This window comes from Anabas testudineus, chromosome 21 (genome assembly GCF_900324465.2).
Source record: "Anabas testudineus chromosome 21, fAnaTes1.2, whole genome shotgun sequence".
Taxonomy (NCBI): domain Eukaryota; kingdom Metazoa; phylum Chordata; class Actinopteri; order Anabantiformes; family Anabantidae; genus Anabas; species Anabas testudineus.
Genome location: NC_046629.1, coordinates 23,414,145 through 23,436,248, shown reverse-complemented (window position 1 = coordinate 23,436,248; position 22,104 = coordinate 23,414,145). Strand labels below are relative to the sequence as shown.

Sequence of the window (22,104 nt, the reverse complement as noted above, 5' to 3'; positions counted from 1 at the left end):
TGATAGAGAACACTTCACTTTTATTGAGCTCTGAACAGCATGTAAACATTTCCAGCATGACTGGAAGGCACAGAGATGTCAGGCATCAGATTGAGACACACTAGAGTTCAGCATGCAGCAGGACTTTGGCTTTCTTCATGTTTTTGGCCACTGTTGAAAAGAAAAGAACAAATTAAATGACGACCACACTCTCTTTAGCTTACTGACACTAAACTAGCTGACAAAATGTATAAAGGTGGGCTAGCTGCTTTTCTTAATGCTCTATGAATAGTTGTTTTTATGACTTTACGTTGGACAAACTCTGTGGTGGAAGAATATTTTTTGTGAATATGTGAAGGAAAGTTGTAGTTTGTTTTTTTAAAGCCAAGACGAACTTTCTATTTTAAAGCCTGAAGCAACTGTACTTCAAAAGCCTTCAGGTTTGAGGAGGAGTAGTAAAAAAAAGAGGAAGAAGAGCACCAGCAGGAGTTTGATGATCTAACATCATGGTAAAACTCTTCTTATCATCCAAAACAATTTTGCATTTCACAGATTCTTTCCCTTGTTTTGACTAAACTGCCTGAAAAGTCATTAAAGTCACTGAGATTTATTCTCTGGAGACCACACATATCTTGTACTAAGTTTTATGACAACTGATTCTGTAGTTGAGAACGAATTGTCACGAAGAGATTTCACTCAGAACCACAAAGGTCAGCCTCATGATGACCCTGCAGGAAAAGCCAGGGACCAGTCACTCAGAGAAGACAGTGAGGGAACATGAATTCATATTGTAAACTTTCTGGCTGTCTAAAACTTGATGAGCTATTTCGGTCTGGACCAAAATGATCAACGTTGTCATGGCTACAGAACCAAAAGGCAGTTGGCATGGTGGCTGAGTATTTTGAATCCTGGTTGGGTAAGGCTCCAGACAGGCATTGCTTGAGGGAAACTTTAGTTTTAGCTAGAAACAGGGACGAACTAATCTTACTCCTCTTTTAAGAAGGCTTATTTAGTGAAACTGCTTAGTGCTTTTTTCAAGCTAAAGGGAACTGTTTCAAGTAACTCTGTGCACTGCATTCAAGCAAGGCATTGTTATCTCTGTCAGACCCATCTCAAAAAAAAGGTTTGTCATTGGGAAGAGGATTTCAGTTAAAAACAGTAGTCTGTCTTCACACAGCTGACAGGTGAGCTTTGCAGCCCCCTCATCCCCTTCCTTCCTTCCCCACACACTGTCACTTTAGTAGATGGATGGTCACTCACAAATTGCCATGTCATCAGGCTTGTAGTTGTAGTGGTGGGAGTTGTACTTTCCTACAATGCTTGTGCGCACAGTCTTGGATGGATCTGCAGAAAGACGTGTCACACTCATCAACATCAACATTACCTGATAAGTAGCAGTTGTGCTGTTACTGCTCATTTAGTTGATCACCCCTGTTTGTGTAGCAGTCATATTAAGCAACTAACAGTAAAAATATGAAACTGTCAAATTGTTAAATAAATATATTAGAGAAAGTGAGAAAAGATAGAATATAGAAAGAGGTGTCAGTTACAGTTCAGTTACAGGGAAAGAGTGTGTGGAGAAATCATACTGCCGAAAGCTGTATAAGCCAAAGCAGAATATGTAATCCTAGTTTCCCCCACACTTTCACCATCATCATTAAGAATACATAACTACAGAGTCTGTTAGCCTCTATTGCCATCTTTCTCATCAACCATATCTATGCCATCTGTTATGCTTGGATCCATATTCTGCTGAAAAGACATAAAACTACTCTAATTACTGAGATTTCTGAGTGTCCAAAATGTATTTTCAAGCTGCATATACTCTAATTTAGGCTTAAGATGAGTTTGAACACGTCTTACACCAAGTTTGACTTTAAAGAATATAGAGGAAATTATGATCAAGCAGATATCCTATTAGCAGAAAGTTCCACACTACAGTATATAAATATTTACCGACAAAGAGGATTCTGGGAACATAGTAGCCATCAGGTGCCTGATTTTTATCTTTAGTCTCTTCCTGTAAGAACAGCATAATACAAATAGCAGAAGTTAGTTAGTTATCAGAACAAGGAAAGTGTGTACAAAGTATTTAGGGGTTATCCCACAACATCTTTTTCTTTGTACATACTTTTCGACCTTTGCACCTGAATATAGCTTGCTGTATCTGGCTCATTAACAGTGCATAATACTAAATATCCACTGTACAGCTTTAATATCACATTCATGTTGATATATTCATGGATGTTCACTTACCACCAGGTTGAGCATGATGAAATCCTCTTTGGCCATTTTCTGGATAGACTTTTCAGCAGCAAAGGCCTTCTTCAGTGCTGTTGAAATAATTCAGTTTAGCATCATAATAGCACTTTAGTTTTGTTGTTTTTTATAAGGTAACCTGGGTGTGTTCTGAGATAAAAATAAATAAATTCACGACACTTGAAAAGAAGGAGCACATGTGTTTACACGTATTGTCATGTAAATGGTGGAGCTTTTGTTGTCACAGATTCTGTGAAACTACATCTAGTTTGATTATGAAATCATTTTTCATATAATAATTTAAAGTTTAAACAACAAGTGTGACTGTGTAATATATGATTAAAGTGAAGAATATAGACATTCAAAGCCAGCCTGTGCTTTTTACTTAAATCTGACAAAAAAAAAGTAGAAGGCAGACTTTCCCTGTAGGTGGTCTTTGTTGTTTATGCATTAGGAAAGTGCTGATGGAAACCATCCACTGAACGTACTTCCAGGAAACCAGCTGTGTGATTTATGAATATGTTCTTTATTTATTTAATTTCCTGCTTGGCAGGTATCAAGGATTGCACCCATTGTGCTCGTCATGAAACCAAGTCTAGGTTAGAAGGACAGCGTAGGATGTGCATGTCTGTCTTTTTACATTTTATTTTGTTGTATAAACCAGAATTTCTGCTGTACCTTGAGAGTGTGGGCAGTTGAGTCGATGATGGATGACCATAAGAGGTTTCTGACTGTGAGAACAAAACCACAGAAAAACAACTGAACACATACCTCAGCACAATAAGTATAATGATGGGTGTGAGCACAGTGTTGCACAACTTAACTCTTCAGAAAGTTCCCATACCAGTTTTTAACTGAATAACAAAGAATAAAATGCAATGTATTGCTCTTAAAGGAGAGTAATGGAGGTATTTTCAGTATACAGTATATTCCATTAGATAAGTACACAGTAGTTGAACAGATGTAGTATTATATGACGCTACAGTTTGACTCCAGCTTGAACTAATAAGCCACCTAAATGTCCTCAGGGATAATTTGGATAAAAACACATTCCAGTCAACCATCCACGTAAAAAATGCACATAAATCATCTATGGTATTTAAAACTATGGCAAACAACATGAAATAAGTCTATGTAAGAGATATTTCACAACATGTTTTTCTTGTCATACCTGCTCACAGTAATATTAATCTAGCAATGAATCATCAAAAGTACTTATAATTAGACAGCATCATTTTCAGTAGCTATAAGCTATAACTGAATTCTGTGGGCTGATGCTAATTTACGTGTGTTTGTGTGTGTGTGTGTATACTACAAATGATAATAAACAAACTGTAGTCCAAGCAAAATGAACAATCATTCATAATTGGTATCAAGATTTTTACCTCTTGACCATCTTTGCCAGACCATCTTCATAACTTTTGACCCAAGTAATACTATCCCCCCATCCTGCAGGAAAAAAAAAAGCAGTGATAAAATTCAACAGTGTGACACACAGTTCTGTGGTTTCTTTATATTAACCAAGTTCCTTCACAAGCAAAATTCACATTCAAGATTCCTAAAAAAGGAAACGACAGCTATGCTTGACAAAAAGGAGCCACACTCACCTCTTGACAGGGACTGAGGTTTCGCTTTCTTTTTTTTCTGTTCTCCGGCACTTAAGCAGACACCAAAGAACAAAGCGAGCACGAACCAGCGAAGCATCACTTCCTGTCCTCTGAGGGAACTGCGAAAGCAATTGGCAAACAAGCAGGGGTGAAGTTCAGGGACATGTTCATTAGATAGAATGAATTATCCAAGTTGCTAAGAGAAGACTTTACTGATGAAATGTTCATGTACATTCTCTGTCATCCTGACTCACCAAACAAGCTTAACAAGGCCGGGACTCGAATGACTATGTGCAGTAGCAGCAGTTCATAAAGAAATGACTGTATGTCTGTATTGTATTATTAACTAATATAACACAAGACTATTGCTGAAAAGGTTTTGGCAAAATGTGGGTCTTTAGCAATCACATTTAAAACACAGTATTTTCAGTACCAAGCTCTGAACTGTATAGCAATCATAAAATAAATCAATCAATAAAATGTTTTTAAAAAAAACTAACCAAGACTAAATATTGTTTTATAATATAATACAAAGTGTAATTTATCATTCAGGGATTTCTATGTGTTAAAGTCATGTAGTAGGGTTTCTTACCTTGACAGCAGCAAGAAACGAGTATCTGTACCTGCCCTCCTTCTAATCTGTCTCATTTATGAGGCGCTTCATCCAACCAAACTCGCCAAACAGGTGTGTCAGAGTAGTTTGTTATGAATAAAGAAGTCATTTACAGGAACACACACACACACACACACACACACACACACTTGTTGTTATAGCACTTACAAACACAATATATGATTGATGTGACTTATACAGTCTGATTGATTCCATGTTAATGTAATAAAACGATCTTATTACTGATGTTGAGGATAAACGCTCTTGAATTCCATTCAAGCCCAATTTCTGTTGTGAACACATCAGGAGGTTGTAGTATAAAAAGATAAGTGGCAAATCTTGAAAAATTGACATTGTCTGGCAGGATGTTTGTTCAGGGAGGCCGGGGGGGTCTGTGGTTGTGTGTGTTTGTCACAGTATCACAGCAGCTTAGTTTTTATTTCTTTTAAAAAGTACTTAACCAGGCAGCTGCTATTAAAGACAGCTTTTCAAGGGAGACCTGGCAAAGATGGCAGCTTAGAGTTTCACACAGTACCACACACACACACACACACACACACTGAGCACTAAAAACAGTAGAGAACTTGTAAGGTTCTTCATTAGGCAAAGACCAAAAGACGTTACACAGCCTCCAGGAGGTTATCTACACTTACATGCGTTCCTGTCTTGTCGTTTCAGTGATTTGAACAGCTCTCACACAGACGTGTCATCACTCGTGTCTCTGTCTTCTACGGTAGCTTGTGTGTGTTAGCTGTTGCTACGGACCCGAGCGGCGCTTAGCAACCGTCGGCCCCGGACGCAGGCGCAGTGCTCAGTAATGATGCACTGTGGGATTGAGGACTATTGACATAGCAACCGAGCGACAGAGCCGCAAAGTGTTTTCACTCGGGACTCCTTTTTGTTTTATCTTCTGCATTTTAAATACTTATATTTACTAAAGACTGCTGCTATGAATGCAGCAGTGGTGAAAAAGACCCAGGACACACTGGGCAAAGTGATAAAGAAACCGCCTCTCACGGAGAAACTGCTAAACAAACCCCCGTTTCGATACCTACACGACATCTTCAGTGAGGTGAGGCTTAACTAACCGCTTATGTTACGTTGGGTCACTTAGCACACACGCTCGGCTAACACCAGGAGTCTGTTTTACCGATGTAAAAAGGTTAACATGTTATTTTAAAACAGATGAGCTAGCTAGCTAGCTAATACAACAACGTTAGCCCAAGCTAAGCTAGCTGTTAGAGAAGCACGTTAGATAACATTATTGGCAACTTTGCAGATTGTAGAAGCGTTACTGGTATTTTTGTCGAGCCATCAAACTACTACCGCAATAAGAATATAGGTGGCCAAGCATTTAAAGCACCGAGAACAAACATTAACCAAACAAAGGGTTCATAACGTTCACTAGCAATGCAATACAACGTTGTGTATTAGGTTAATATTGTGTGTTAGCTAGTTAGCAAGCCATGTCAACGGCTGTAGTTGCTAGGCATGACCCGAGGCTGCACAGGGCTCAACAAAGCAATTTTTGTCCCGTGGTTCGCTAACTGTGTGGAAACGATTTTGAACCCCTCACGTTGAGATCAGGGACAAATAACTTACTACTGCTACTTGATAAGAAATCATACATCCACTTGATGTACAAAGTAGATGATGGCACTTTAGTGTAGAATGAGTTACATGTGTGAAAAAGATGAAGAGAGTAGGTAGAATACATACCTGACTCTTAATTCAATTCCTAATTCTGATACAGATAGTATCACTATGTGGGCAAACTGGTTAAAAGTTGTGTGCATTTTATAATTTGTGTATTTAAAATGTCAAGCAGAGTAAAATCTGTTTCACTCTTCTGAACAGAAGTCTTATTCTCCACCTGTTGGTCAGTCTCATGTTTCATTGTTAGATTCATGAATATTTAATAAAGGGCCACATGTTGGCATGTGTGACTTTCCTTTCTTCTGATTAGTGATGTGTTTTACTTGGATTTAGCTATCCAAGAACTGAATTTTCACTGTATTGAACTGTGCTAAAAAGACCAGCATGTTATTAATTCAGATCTGATCTCTAATTAATTTGTGGGATAAAAGTATAAAGTATTGCATGTGATCTACTAATTGATGTGAAACCTTTTATTCCCCCCCCCCAAATTCAGGTCATACGAACTACTGGTTTTATGAAAGGCTTGTATGGCGAGAATGAAATGAAGTCAGAAAATGTTAAGGTAAGTTGATAACACTCTGCCTGGTGCAACAGTTTCTTTTTTTTTTTTCTTTTACTTTTTTGTACCTTCAGGTTTACTGCTACACAAAATATCACAAATCTCATAGTACTTTTCTCATATTCATTTGTCGCTGTTAATTAACTTGCGTCTATACAGAATATGTACTGTATTTATGTACCTTACTTTTGTAGGGATCACCTGTTTGTATTATGGTGCAGTCTGAGGGAACGTGTGTGTGTGTGTGTAATCCTACACGCTGTCTGTAACACACTGAGTGAGAGAATCTGGCAGGACATGACTGAGAGAGACTGTCAAGGTGTCAGGACAGTCAGTATAGCAAGTCTGCTGTTTTAGAGCTGACCTCAAATCAATATTGGATAGTGAGCTGCTATGCTCGGAGGAGAAAAGACTACTACATCTGATCATAAATATGCAGTTTAGTTTTAAAACTAAATGTTCAATTTAGATTTTTTTTCATTTATTTATTTGGAGTTGGTGCAACAAGGTGGTTGATAAGTAAAGTCTTTTGTTATGCAGCATTTTTCAAATGATAAAGACTTATATGTCCCAAGGTTGTGTTCTAGATCAAAGATGACACCAGAGTTTCATGTCTGTTGGATCAATCCAAATCCTAGATAATTCAACTGTGCATCCAGTTGTAGTTGTAATGTAGTGACTAATGTAATTCTGTCACTGTAATTGTTTTGTATCTACAGTATAGAATTTGTTTTATATATTATCTGAAAAAATAATGTTTAGTAAATTACCTCCCATTAAGAGAACACTGCAAAACACCCTGTTATCAGGTGTTAGACAGGCCATGTGGTTGTACCAGCTACAGGTCCTTATGTTACACAGTTGGCAAGTTTCTCAGATGCAGCAGGTTGATAGACTAGAATCACTGCTTAGCCGATTAATTGTCTGGAATAGAGTATGTTCATTTGCAGGCATAAAAAATGAAGAATGAAGCTTTACATGCCACAGCTATGCATGCTATGTAGAATTGTAACATATTAGGAATAACTTGAGTTGAACTCTGCATATCTTAGGGTTTAATTATTTTAAACTGTGTGAACTCCAATTCTATTTATTTTAACTTCATAGCTGCATCCTATGTCCTATCTCCACTGTGCAGTCTTGTGGTTACCAAATAATTTTTTTTCTGTTTAGGACAAGGATTCTAAGATAGCCTTCCTTCAGAAAGCCATAGATGTTGTGATGTTGGTGAGTGGCGAGCCCCTGGCAGCAAAACCAGCACGCATTGTGGCTGGCCATGAGCCTGAGAAAACCAATGAGCTTCTGCAGGCCATTGCCAAGTGCTGCCTCAACAAGGTCTGTCTTCTTGCAAGATTACTTAAATACACATACACATACAACTCTTAACGTTTAACTTAAATCTTTTTATGTAGTCATTATTAGATGCTAGATTACAGAGTATATAAAAAGGATATTCAGTGTGTATTATTTTTCAAATAAAAATACTTATTCTCTTAGGAAAACTTTCTAGCTGCCTCAGGGAGACCCTTCAAACATTTTAATTGCACCCCTGGAGATTGTGTGTAAACAGATGAACTGGTGCTAGGTGTATAGCTTTTTATTCATATCACATAGTACATTTGTAATTTAAATTCCAATTAATTTAATTTATTAAGATTTTATGCATTATACATTTGCTCATATACCTTCACGGTAAGGGCAGTTACAGAATAGCACCCTTTTAGTTTTTTGACATGTATGTTTAAAACCCACCATGGTACACTAACCTCATAAACTTAACAACAAGTGCTTCTTATTACTATGATTTCTGTATGAAATTGATTGGATCCTCCTGTAGATGGCCAGTGATGATACAGTGAAGCGAGTGCTTGCAGGAGAAAAAGTGGACATGAAGACCAAGGCCAGCACATCTAGGTCCCAGGACAAGGAGAACAGAGAAGGACGTGAACGCCACATGGATAGAGAGGTGAGAGCCTTAGGTCTAGTCATAGTATTTTCTGCTTTGCAATCTGCAAGCTTGCTTTGAACAAAATAGTTATTCAGGTGATGAATCTCTCAGCATGTGGCCATGGCTAGCATTAAATTATAACTGTATATCCTATCCTGCTGGTATGAACTATAGGAGAAAAGAAAAATTACAGAGCGCAGTGGGAGCCGGGACCAGAAGGACCCAGACCAGCCCAAAGAGCAGGACAGTCGACATAGAGATGGGGAGAAAGAGCACCACCGGGACCGGGAGCGCTCTGACAAGCATCACCGCAGTGAACAGGAACATGGCAAAGATCGTGATAAAGACAAGAGCCGAGACCAGGAGCGAGACAAAGGAAGAGTCAAAGACAAGGATAAGGATAAGGACAGAGAGAGAGATCGAGAAAGGGACAAAGACAAGGAAAAGGATAAAGATGGAGAAAAGACAAGAGTGAGGGATTCCCACAGAGAACGTGAGAGAGACAAGGAAAAAAGAAGAGACAGAGAAAAAGAGCGTGAGAGAGAGCGACACAAAGAAGGGGATGAGAGGAACAGAAGTGTAGAGAATGGCCATAGCAAGGTATGCCATTAACCCCAAACACAACTTAAATGTAATAAATGCCATTATATGTATATTTGTATGTATACATATGTATATGTATGTTTATGCTAGGCCAGAGTATCTGAGGAACAACAGCAAAAACATAGCACTGAGGAGCCCAGCAAAATAGCCAAACCTGTGCCAGCTGTAAGTGTGACCAAAATGTATATTTAATGTAATGTCCATCATGAAGACCATTAGACAGTTACAAAACAGTTGGTCTCTGATTTTGTGAGTTCATGTTTCAAGTTTAAAATGCAAAGTTGCGTGAACTTGTTGTTCACAGGTATATTTGTAATTTATATCATGCCTCATATTTATATAAGGGGCCAAATCTCCATAAAGATACATTTAACCCTGCAGAAATAATCTGTTGAAATTGATAAAATTGCCATTTTAATGTTAAAATGCCTTGGAATGGCTGTCTGCTTCGTTTAATGCTGTAAATGGCTCTAGTGTATAATCATGATATCTTATCAACAATGTAATAGCTAAATTTGACCTGGTGTAATGCTGTGTTCTTTGCTGTTTACAGCCTGCGGACACAGCTGAAAACCAGGTGAGAATGTAGTATGCCATTTTTTAAAACAACATGCACATAGCTTATTGCAATGCATTCAACATATCCACTGCTGCCACAAGGGAATTCCCTGTGTGTGAGGCATGCAACTGTTTTACCTTTCTAGTGCTAATCCAAGTCTAGCCAGTGGGCTGTCAGATATATTATTGACATGGAACATACGTAGAAGCTGCATTAGTCAGCTGTAAAACAGCTAACTTGCTTGATCTGATGTGGGATAGCCATTTCAAAGATTTCGGTTTGGCATTGTGTAGCAAAGCTTGAGTGTTCAGTTAAGCATAAAACCACCACGTTTGAACCACAGAAAACAGTTGGTCACCCAAAACATTTATGATAAAATTGTTTGTTGCTTTGTTGCCATTTTGAGGGGAGTTATTCAGTCCTACAATATTTTCTTGCTCTGGCATACACGTCTTCCTGACTCTTGTTCAACTCTGTTATGTTTTTTACCACTTATTGTGTTAAGGGTTGTGGGTGGAGTGAATCTAAACAGATATCAGGTGATTACAGGGCAGAGTAGGCTGCCCCTTAATTTCTGGTGTCAGCGCCAGAATTTTAAGAAAAATATTTGCAGAGGCACCATGCGAAAGGGTCAACATAGCACTTCTGCCTGGAACTGTTGTGGCCCTTTCTGTGTGGTGTTTGCACATTCTTGGTGTGTGTGTCTGGGTTTATTCTGGGTATTCCTTTTCACTTAACACATGCATTCTGCCACTTTGCTTTTCCAAAAGGCAACTGTTTTTGTGTATGTGCTATACTTAATAACATACCTACATTTTTTTTTGTGGGTCACTGCACATTAATCACCATTACTGTAAATGTGACAATGCTAGCCAAAAAGCTAATTTTCCTTGTCCTTCATCCAAAACAAATCAGAAATAAAAATAACAATAAAATATATACATCTAAGAATCATGTTAAGCAAGATAAGACATAAAACAATTAGCAAATATTGTAAAATATGATAAATGGTTAGCACAATAGAGAACTATAAATTAAATTAAATTACTTCTCCATAGTATTCTAACCATTAATGAGTGATGTGTTGCCTTTCAGGGCTTATTATTCTGAACGTGTATATTTTTCCTGCTTGTCCTTCTTCCACTCACAGTCTGATAGTCCAACTAGAATACCTCGTCCGTCATCTGCAAAAGGCCAGAGACGAAGGCCTAAAATCGGAGGTCAAGGTAAATCTACCCCACTTGTAACCCTTAGTAACCTTATTTTAATTGTAATTATTCTAATTTAATAAGGTATTTAATTATTATTAAATTAGAAAGGCACATCTCAAATACAGTAGGTAATACAGTTGTTTAATATATTATCAATAACAGCTCTCTAATCATTATCAGAAGAACTTTTTAGTACATTGCATCTGAGTTTATTTTTAACTTCTACTTCTCTGACTAGTTCTCTAGATAGGAGTGATGGATTGGGATTATTGTTATCAAAGACAAAAGATTTATAGGACTGACATTAAGAAAAGGGTTTCCTCAAATACATACTCCTAAAGACATTACAGAAATACAGAACATCATTATGTGTGTATTCCTGTTCTTACTTTACTCTATGCATATCATATCTTTAATTGGATAAGAATGAGCACTAACAATTCCTTGTCTTTTTTTTCTCAACAGATGAGTCTGACAGTGAGGGAGGTAAGTGCGCTTTCCCTTCCTTATGCTGCTGCATATGAAGAAAAGCATGTAATGTTTTTCACATTCACACAATAGAACGTTCTCATGGAAACCTGCAATACAGTGAAAGAGAGTACTGATAATGACCATGAAAAAAACCATAATTTCATGCATATAACATTTTGCTTTTAAACAAATATATTCCTGACAACTGTGTTAACTATCTTCATACTAAAAGAGCAATTCAAAATTTATTTATATGCAAATGTGACTCAGGTTAAAGCAAAACGTGTCTTCCCCAAAATGTCAGAATATAACCAAAGAGCCAGTTGCAATCTGTCACTGAATAATGAAGAGAAAAGTGATTCTGTTTTATTTACAAAGCCCTATGCAAGATACAGTGTATAACTAGCAGTGGTTTCCTCACAAAGGTGAAACCCTCTGAGGTGTGCAGTGGAATAGAAGTCATATGTGTGGAATATACTACGTCCATAAATAAAGTCTGAAATACTAATTATGTTTATGGGTGCAGCAGTCAGTTTTCACATCATTTTAAATCTACAAGAAATGGGAAGAAAATGTTGTTGTCAAAAGCAAAAGGAACCAGCAACTTCACGATGAGGCACACAACAGAAAAGACATGCAGGCAAGGGTCAGACCTTTAGGCACAAACCACAATAGACAGCAGCAGCAGAACAACAGGCTGATTGACATCAAAGGTTGGTCATGAAAGTACTCTGTCGAACCTGTAACCACACCCAAGAGTGACGTTATGGAATCCTGACGTACAGCTCTATATCACTGCATCCAAGTTTGAAGTTGAAACACTGACATTTAACAGAGACAACTATTCAAAGTCAATACAAGGAGAATAAGGCTGATGCATTTTCAGAAAAAAACAACAACATGAGGACACACTAATGTCATTATGTGTAGATTCTCAGAATCCACCATGCTGTGAATGGTCCTTACTACAGTATATTACACTAAGCTAAGTACAAGTCATTGTTGTCCTTTTACAGACATAGATGCCCAAAGACCTGTTCCTCAGGAAAATGGAGATGTTGCAGGCTCCTCTGTGCCATCTGACATAGCTTCCAGGTCTGTATGGTCAACACTGAGCTGTCACTCACTCAGTTGCACTTATTAAAGTAATTTCCATTACTCTGTCCCACACGAGTTTTATCAGTGAGATGTATTTATGTATAATATATATCATTACATGTCATCATATCTAGTGACTGTGTGAATAACAATATTCAGTAAAGTGCAGTAGTACACTCTCATTCAATAAATCTTACTGTAGATGTAGCTGGTTGGAAATTATGGATAAGACCATTTTAGATTTCAGAATTTTGAGGGTGCAGATCCATTAGATTATACAATATTATTTATTGATTCAAATTTGTTGGACTGAATTTTACAACTAATCCAATCAATCCCTGTAGATTACGAAGTTAAATTATTGCTTTCATTTGGATAATTACAAATATTATTTTCTTTAATAATTAATTTACTCCTTGATACTGTCAACAACACATGGCAACACAGAAGAAGAGCATGAGAATTTGTAATGTTGAAGTGGTTAAGACATTAAAAGGATAGCTTGTGAAACTATTTAACTATTTAAGTAATGTGGACATTCTTTAATTCTACATCCGCAGACGAATAGCACGGCCTAGCAGTGCTCGCCCAGCACCTCCTCGAGTCAAGAAACAGGAGAGTTACACTGATGTGGCATCAACTGAGAGGTGACTTCACTACACGTATTCACTGCTGCCAAGTTTGGTTTACTGCTTTCTGCTTTCATTCCTGTGAGACAGACTGATCACTAATTATACTGTATTAGTAAAGCACTTTAGTGACAATGGTTGTAGGAACTGTGTAATATTGGAACAAGTAAAGCAGGTCAGACCAGTCAGCCAAGCATTACACCTGAAAAAAGTGCCTATAAGATAGTTCATGTTTTCCATACACTTTAATACTGTGTGGTTTCAGTTAGAAATAAGTAAGCTCTATCTGCCTATCTCACAGATTGTCTAGTGCCAAGAACTCAGCGCCTGTCATTATGGATGGGAAAAAGTTGTCTGAAGAAGAGGACGATGAAGATGAGCAATTTCTTGTGGATGAGGCTGTCCCTCCACCCCCAGATGTTCCTGAGATGGAGGTGGGAAGTGACTTTAACAGCACTGTGTTTGAATAGAGTTGAGATACATACTGTAAACCTGGGATAGTTACTACAGTTCTATTTAATTCCAGGAGCCTGCACTAGACCTACTCAGTGAAGAGAAACACGGTACGCTGTCTTTTTAGTTCTCCTTTATTTTAAATCCAACAATAATGCCCCAATTTCTTGTTTGTCCCACCTGGCGGTTTGAGGAAATAAAGCTTTCATCTTCTCTCACTCTAGGTGGCCTTGTGAAAAAGATCCTTGAGACCAAGAAAGACTACGAATTGTCACCATCTTCCCCCAAATCTAAAGAACAGGTATGTACAGTCATAGTATTAAATCTATTCTGTCACCACTAGAGGGAACTATTAGCCTAGTTTTTTTAACTCATACTTATGAAGATTCTGTGTTTACGCTCTCCACCAGTTCTTCCAGCCATTCTTTCTGGAAAGTATGCTCCCAAGGGTACCCATTTTAACCACAGTGAAATGCCCAGTGCAATGCTGGTTATTATCAAAAGAAAGATATAAACAAATGGAGTGGAGAGGTGTAATTGCGCTGCCTCGAAACCACAAAAATGTTCCCCTTCAGTGAAGCTAAAGGGCTAATAGCCAGACAAGCACTGCAACAAAGGCCTCTAACAGACCACACACAATTGATACACACATCAAGATGTCTGGAGAAAAATGAGCTTGTTGCTCAATATCTTAGCTGTCTTAGTGTTGTGTTTTCTTTTATTACAGAGATCTCTGTTCTGTGTACAGTTTTAAGACCATGTTCCTTGTCATCTCATGTTTGAATTAGACATATTACAGTAGGAATCATACTCTCTTTTACAAGATGATGCATTGCTGCCATTGCTCATGCATTTCCCTCTGTCAGCTGATTTCTAAGCGGAAGAGCAGCACTGTTTCATCCTTATTAGCAGTGTGAATTAGAATGAAGCTTACAGTTTGGTCTGTACTCCATGGTATGAGGTGGTGTACACCGTCTGTTTTGGGTGGTCCATTCCACTGATGCATACTCTCCCTGCATCCCTTCATAGCTGACCACCCTGACTTTGATTGATGCACTGTTTTGGACTGCCACTCATGCACAAAGGCCCCTGCTCTATCCCTCCTAACTGTGGCCTCAGACATCATCCCTCATAACTCACACCTGAAGTCTCAGCATAGCTCACAGTAAAGAGAAATATCTTGACTGAATCTTATAGGCCCAGGACTTAATAAGTATAAATAATGAATCTCAAAAGATATGTACCTGTAAATATCCAGGCACAGACAAGCACACAAAACACATGAGCATAGCCTTGTGGTGTTCCTAATTCTTTAATACAGCCTCCTTCAGTGGTTTCAGAACCTCATTTCAGGTTATTCTGAATGGTCTGCAGAGGCAGTTTAGAGCAGGTATGTCTGCACATAGAACTGTTCAGTCTACCTCTCTGTCATTATTGGCCTTGCCTGGTCAGCTGTATAAAGAACTATAATGACTTCCTTCCTGACTTGAAAGCGCGTTGAGGTTAGCTTAATGGTGTTTTTTTTTTCTTCTTCTTCTTCTTCTTCTTCTTCTTCTTTTTTTTTTCTTGTAATCACGGTAAAACATGCAGGGACAAAAATGTAAATATTGAGCTTCCTCATTCTATGTTGAACGACAGGTTTGAAACTTCAGCTGCTGCAATTAATTAAAAAAAATGCAGATCTTTGTCAAAACACAGCCACAGTCTCATTTAAATTAATATTCAACATCAAGTTAGTTTTCTACATTTTATGGAAATCCTTCATGTTATTTCCATCAGAATTTCTGCACTTTGTCATTCTTACGTTTATTTTTCTATTGTTAATGCCAGTGCCTAGCTATTCCCAAGTAAATCAAGGGAATACTTAAACAGTCAAGTGATTGTATTTTGCCATGTCTTACCACAGTGTGTGACCAAAGCACTGCTGTATATTTATGGGGATGGCCTTCCTCATGACCCTTTGGCAGCATTGTATATTATTCCAAGATACTTCTCTTTTTATTTAGACAGAATCTGCCCCTTGCAGCAGCTGCGTTTTCATAAGAATTTTTGTGTACTCATTTCCCCCTTTTCTTTACCCCCATCAAATTAGCCTTGATGAAGGTTTGTAATGTATAAATAAACCCTGTGGCGTACAAATGGATGGCTGTTGAGTGAGAGTCACGGAGGAGAAGGGCCAGAATACTCTCTGCAGAATTGTCAAGAAAATAAATACTCCTCTCTGCAGACCTCTGTGTCTTCATAAACATTCAGCGTTTTTTGTGGAAACATAAGGAAATGACCCTGTGGTATTCCATTAGTCATATTACTTTTGTAGACATCATACTGACTTGTTAGGAATTTGGTCAGGTTTATGACAAGTACCCACCTGAAGCCGTCCACACCACAGGACCATGTATAAATTATGATCAGAAGCTTGTTGTCTTCAAATCTTTTCGTTTTGTTTTTTTCTTTCCCAGAGTCTGTTTGGAGGGCAAACTGTTTTATTCTATTAAAGCTCTCCATTGTCAGTTATTATAACGAGTGGTCCTTTTAAAAGTTTCCCTTCAGTTCACCCCGTAGCCCAGGGTGGTGATCTCAGTTGTCTCCCCCAGGACCTACAGTGACCTTGCAACAACATCCTGTAACCTCAGTGGTCATAAGCCTTTCTGCTCACCTCACTGACTCCAAGCTATTTTTATGATCCAGCAAGACTTTTAAATGGTCTTCTATAAAAAATGACAAGGAGGCTCATAAAGAACATCCTGAGCTAATTCTCATCCTATGCTTCGCTTTTTGGCTTACCTCTGAGATCTGCTTCAGGAGCACACTGTAAAAACCATCAGCATGAGTGTCAGTGTCAATAAATGGACGCCAGTAACCATTGTTCTCAGACACTCTTCAATGATCTTCAAGATATTTTAACAAAACCACATTTTTTTCACATTTTTGGTTGTGGTGCTGTGACAGCAGTTCACATGATTTGAGAAAATGACTGATGGTTTTCAACTGACAAGCTTGTCTCCTTATTTTGGAAGCGGGATTCTCATCAGCTAGTGTCCAAAAGATTGTTTTGCCAGTTAATGATACTCCAGAGTCTGCTCTGTCGCTGACAGGTTCTGTGCTTGCAAGCTATTTTTCTTGTCAGAGGATACTTTGAAGAATGTTTTTCTCTTGCCCCAGAAAATTCCTGTAAGCTGCCCATTAGGTGCAGTTTTACACACATTTCCTAATGAAGCTGATTAGGCTGGTGTATTTCCTCATTGTAGTTTACCTTTTAGTGTTGTATGTCCATTAGAATTTCTCAATCTAAAAGGTGTTGATGTATGTATAAAACAATTTAAACCTAGCTACAACCTTTTATTCGTCAACCTGTCCTTTCTAGCACCAGCCAGAGGTTCTGTCTTCGCCATTGCCTTGAGCTTTCATCAGTGTCTGAGATACTGGGAGCCCACTCCCCCTTCTCTCTCACCTCCTGCTCCTCAGTGGCCTTAACTTCTAAATATTGTTCTGTGATCTGGGTGAGAAAAGGAAAACTAGGAGCACACAGGTCTCATAGACCCTGAAAGAGACCTCCATAAAGCAGTGATTTATATCCACTTGGACAGAAAACGTGAACCAGGGGTCACGTTTTCATGCCAAGTTTTTTATTTTCCAGCAGAGTAGGAGAGATGAGCTGCAGCAGAAAGGGGACAGCAAATAGAATGAAGCCACGGGTCTTGTCTGGGCTATGCAAACCAAGGCCAGGCAGGCTGAATGAGCCGTAGAGTGTTTGTCTAGCTGCAGGGTTCACGGCACACGGTGGAAAGCCACCCACCTTGTAGTGGGACCACTGGGCCAAGGCATTTTAACCCTCACACTATACCACCACAAACGGGTAACAGAGAGTAAGGTTTTCAGAAATTTGTACTTGAGAAATGATGGTAAACTATGTTTGATGTCATTTCTGCAGTGTGGGCTTGTCTAGTCAAGCTGCCTTTTAAAATTGTAATTACTGAGCTGTTCAGTTTGTTTTAATAGATGGTTTGATAAGGAACATGCTATATGCACCAGCTATACCAAGCATATTTGGCCAGCTACCCAAGCAGACTTTATGACAGGCTGTGTGTTTTAAAGAGGAAGCTTTCGTATAGTTTACACACTGCTGCAAGTATGATTTCTGCTGCCTCATGAAAGCAGGTGCTCTCATCTGTGTAGCCAAATAGCCTAAATTGGACAAGAGTTGAACTTGAAAGGAGGCATAAGTGTAATAGTTGTTACTCAATACTGTAGTAAAATAACCCCACTGCCACAGCCTGTTACTAAAATAAACAGGAGTTTAAGACCAGGAGTGTGGGTGGGGGCTGTGTGTGTTCCCTGTGTGCTTTGCATGATCCTCTGCTTGGTGTTTTTCTTGAGTGCCTATTGTGTGTGTGTGTGTGTGTGTGTGTGTGTGTGTGTGTGTGTGTGCGCGCGCTCACAGATGGGGCTTTAGGAGTGCACTACTGAGTGCTTTTGCATCCCTCTCTCTCTCTCTCACACACACACACACACACTTGGAGGCCTTGCAGAGCCCAGCTGAGCAAACATCCTTGGGTTTGCTCCCTGTCAAGGGAGGTCCTTCCTTGATATGTTCCCCTCCTTTTCACCATCAAGGCAGTGAATGTAATTGGGATACCCCCCACCCCCATCAACCGCACACCATACACTGGAAGCCTTCACCAGCCAGTCCACCAGTCCTACTACTTTGGCCAACACAATTTTGTCATGTGTTTGATCTTTATATATACAGCTAGGTAGGTAGAATTCCTGGATAACATTTTCAGCCTTGAAATCCAAAACCACTAAATGCAGCCTTGCTATAGTACTGAGAATTTGAGACTTTGCTGGCAAAGGTAGAATTCCTTTTCCTGTATTATATTTTGGTCACTGAACACAAAAGTGATTCATACATGTGTTCTTGCAGCTCTTTGCTGAGTGTTAAATCAAGCAGGTTATATGAAAGTCCATAAAGAATTTGATCCAGAACAATATGCTTATAAAATGTAATGAGTTCCGTTGAATCATTACTGAAATACAGACATGTGCATTCCTAGAATTTAATTTGATGTTTGCATGCTTTCTGAACTGATCCATTGTACCACCTCCACTACCAGAACTTGGTGTCTGAAGCAGCACGGAAGAAAGAGCGGGACTTGGTGACGAAAGAGATAGAGCGGCTGCGCTCATCCATCCAGACGGTTTGCCGCAGCACCCTTCCTTTGGGTAAGATCATGGATTACATCCAGGAGGACATGGATGCCATGCAGGCTGAGCTGCACACCTGGCGGCGGGAGAACAAGGAGCATGCACAGGCTTTGCTGCAAGAACAGAGGTGGGGTTGAAACACAATATACATACTATATAATAACAGCTCCGTATATGTTGTGGTATTGTATGGTCACCTTATAGGCAGAATATCAACATGCCATTGTAATAGCAAATAACTATTCCTGCTTCCGCATCTTCCTTTGCATTTAAAAAAATAATAAATAAATAAACACTTTTCTGCTCTTTTGTACTCACATCTCATCTCTTGAAACAGAAACACTTTTTGATAGCACTTTGATTTAATGTTTTTTTTCTCCTTGACTTGATTTTGTTTGCTTGCCTTGTTCCTCACTTGTAAGTTGCTTTGGATAAAAGCGTCTGCTAAATGACTAAATGTAAATGTAAATGCTTTATCTGTGCATGTACATGATTGTGTATGTTGCAGAGCGACAGACCAGGCAGTGGAGCCACTTAAAGCAGAACTATCTGAACTGGAACAGCTGATCAAGGACCAGCAGGACAAGATTTGTGCATTAAGGTCCAACATACTGAAAAATGAAGAGAAGATCCAGAAGATGGTGACTGGAATCAGCTACTCTTCTAGAACCTGAAGTGACAAATAAGGTCTACAAAGAAAAATTTGCACTGAGATTTTGACATTGAGAGTGATGGTGAGACCACTTTTTCTTAGAGATGATGTGGGATGGGACCAAACGATGCACTTCTGCCTGCACTAGGTTTCATGGATCTTAAACACATTCCTACATTGCCAGGGTGAGAAAAAAAAACAAATAAAATAAAACACAATTCAATGGTTCAGAGGTCTGAGGCTGTTCTAACATAACTGGGCAATGTTGGAGATGTACTGTACCAACTGCTAAGACTGGCAGACAAATAAATGAATGACTAAATAAATAGAAATGATCTTCCTGCTCTGCACACCAACCAAACCCTTTTTTGTAATGGTGCCTTTGTGGAATGAGCCAGTGCACAGCTGACTTAGAGTATAGTTGTATTTATTGCAGGGCCAGTTTATCAAAACCCTGTATATTCCAATAAGTAACATGAACGTTACTGTACACACAGCAATCACTGGACCAAATTAAAAAATATATTTTTGGCCTAGTTGAGTGAAATAAAGATTTCATATACTACCTAGGACCTTGGTTTGAATTTGTCAGCAGGCCTTTTATATATATATCCTAATGATCTTCTTCCAAATCTTTTCTTCCAATCTACTTCTATCAGACTACCCCCTGTAAGACTCCATGTTAGACTGTGTTTAGAACCTGTTTCCTTAATTTCCAACCTTGTCCTATCTTGTAAAAATGTTTCAAACCACTGCTGCACTTTGATAAAAGTGATTAGAGGGCATATCTCTGCATTTATAAGAAAAAAGCTTTTTTGACAGGACAGCGCTGTTAGATTCCTGTCTTCTATTTTTTGTGACATACCTTCTAAAACAACATAGACACAATAATCTGATGCATATTTGGTACAAAAAGCATATATCAGTCCTCCATACAGTGAGCATACAGGATATCCACTATCATGAAGGGCCCTCAACTGCATGTGTACTGAAACATTTGCCAAACTCTTCCTCTTTAGGGTGGAGACAACATTTGTTCAGAAGGCAATTTAGCTTCTTTGTCAATTAGGAAACATAAAACATTTTACTAGCTCCTTTTATTGCTTTAGGAGGTGTGCTGTACGCATGTAGCTAATATGAAAATATGAAGCAATACTATGCTGATCATTACAATAGGACATGAGACTTAAAGTGAGCACTCAGTTTTCACAAACAGTTCCTTGCATAGTGTTTATGCCCCCACGACAAAAAATAAATAAAAATGCAATTACCATACTTAAATAATATCAATATAGTTACATTAATGTTGATCTCTCCCTGAAGACATAGACTGCATCAATATATAGAACAGTTTAAAAACATTTGCTGTATTAATTGGCCTTATGAATATTTTCCGTTATTACAGTTGATTCCAGTTTTATCTAAACATTTTTTTCAGCCATGAAGTGGTGGTTATACATACTGTGCTGTGACTAATTGCTTTTTTGCTAAATATTCATAATCTCTCCACAGTGAGTTTTCACAGGTACAGGTTACCAATAGGACAGGCAACACAGCATCTGTCCAGAGAATTAGTTCTGTGATATTGCTAATGCCAGGATTTGGTGTATTTGAAGGATGAAACAGTTCATAAAGGGAAAATACAAAATATTTATTTTTGAGACTGGTGAAAACAAATACAATTTGAAACAGACAGCTATTTAAAGCCAGGAGTCAAATGGAGACTGTCAAATTGTTTGATTACAGTTACAGGGGAAAACATTTAAAGTCAAATCTTTAAAACAGGGAAACTGCTTTGCTGGGAAATATCTTCACAATGCTTTTCATTTACGATCTTATCATTAATAGGGATTCAGCAGTCAAATGTGATATCATTTAGTCAGATTTCAATCTGTTTTCATATCAGTATTATATTTAGTCCATCAAATCTAAATAGAAAAAATGACCTATTTTATTCACTAAAAGGTTTGTTTTATGAAAGCTCTATTAACACTGTATACTATTTGTATTATAGTCTCAGTTTATCCTTAAGCTGTACATTATGTATATGTGGAGACTGTACCATAGTTCAAATCATTCTATAATTTTGTAGTGGAGTGAAATAAATGGTTATGTTGTAATACATACTTGTCTCCTTGTTTTTAAGAGCCACTGGAGAGTAGCGACTGTTGCTAAGAGCTACAGACTGAGTCAAGTTAGCCATGTAATGGAAATTTAATGAGCGGTCTGGATAGCTCCTGTTACATTAAGAAACCAAATGATAAATGACCCTGCTTTGCGATTTTGATGAGTTCTTGTGAAGTCCTTGTGGCGTCTGGTATGGTCAAGTCACACTCTCAAGGAGTGTTGTTTCTTTTGAAGCCTAGTCCGACATGACAGAAGTAAAACATTTAACTCTCTTTTTAAGGCCCTCAAGTTACATTAGCAGCAACTGCTCTCTGGCAAGCCACAAAACAGCTGCAACACACACATGCACTAGACGTATTAGGACGCCTCTTTGATAGCTGTGCAGTGAGATTCGGAACCATTTGGGATGCATGTCAGAGATTTAGCTTTAGCCCCTTTGCACAATGCATGGACACCTGCTTTTAGCAAAAAG

The 22,104-nt window shown here is 38.5% G+C and overlaps 2 protein-coding genes across 5 annotated transcripts; one reads left to right on the top strand and one right to left on the bottom strand.

The window, feature by feature from the left end:
- agr1 (anterior gradient 1) lies at positions 1-4,591 on the bottom strand. Its single transcript, XM_026376478.1, has 8 exons — positions 4,438-4,591; positions 3,846-3,964; positions 3,624-3,687; positions 2,917-2,969; positions 2,236-2,312; positions 1,936-1,999; positions 1,240-1,323; positions 1-150 (listed from the first exon to the last, which is right to left on the bottom strand). Exons 1-8 carry the CDS (start codon positions 4,491-4,493, stop codon positions 101-103), a joined length of 567 nt encoding a protein of 188 aa, XP_026232263.1. The 5' UTR covers positions 4,494-4,591; the 3' UTR covers positions 1-100.
- Positions 4,592-5,127: 536 nt separating this feature from the next.
- On the top strand, positions 5,128-21,606 carry traf3ip1 (TNF receptor-associated factor 3 interacting protein 1). Of its 4 annotated transcripts, none has more exons than XM_026376474.1 (16): positions 5,292-5,530; positions 6,611-6,679; positions 7,850-8,011; positions 8,514-8,642; positions 8,799-9,224; positions 9,318-9,392; positions 9,781-9,804; positions 10,937-11,012; positions 11,463-11,483; positions 12,485-12,563; positions 13,127-13,213; positions 13,497-13,629; positions 13,722-13,758; positions 13,873-13,949; positions 18,763-18,980; positions 19,362-21,606. In XM_026376474.1, exons 1-16 carry the CDS (start codon positions 5,408-5,410, stop codon positions 19,525-19,527), a joined length of 1,902 nt encoding a protein of 633 aa, XP_026232259.1. In that variant the 5' UTR covers positions 5,292-5,407; the 3' UTR covers positions 19,528-21,606. The 4 variants fall into 4 exon arrangements, with proteins under 4 accessions (XP_026232260.1, XP_026232261.1, XP_026232259.1 ...); XM_026376473.1 differs by having other exon boundaries at positions 13,124-13,213; XM_026376475.1 differs by lacking the exon at positions 9,318-9,392 and having other exon boundaries at positions 5,128-5,530; positions 12,485-12,562; positions 13,123-13,213.
- The last annotated feature ends 498 nt before the right edge of the window (positions 21,607-22,104 follow it).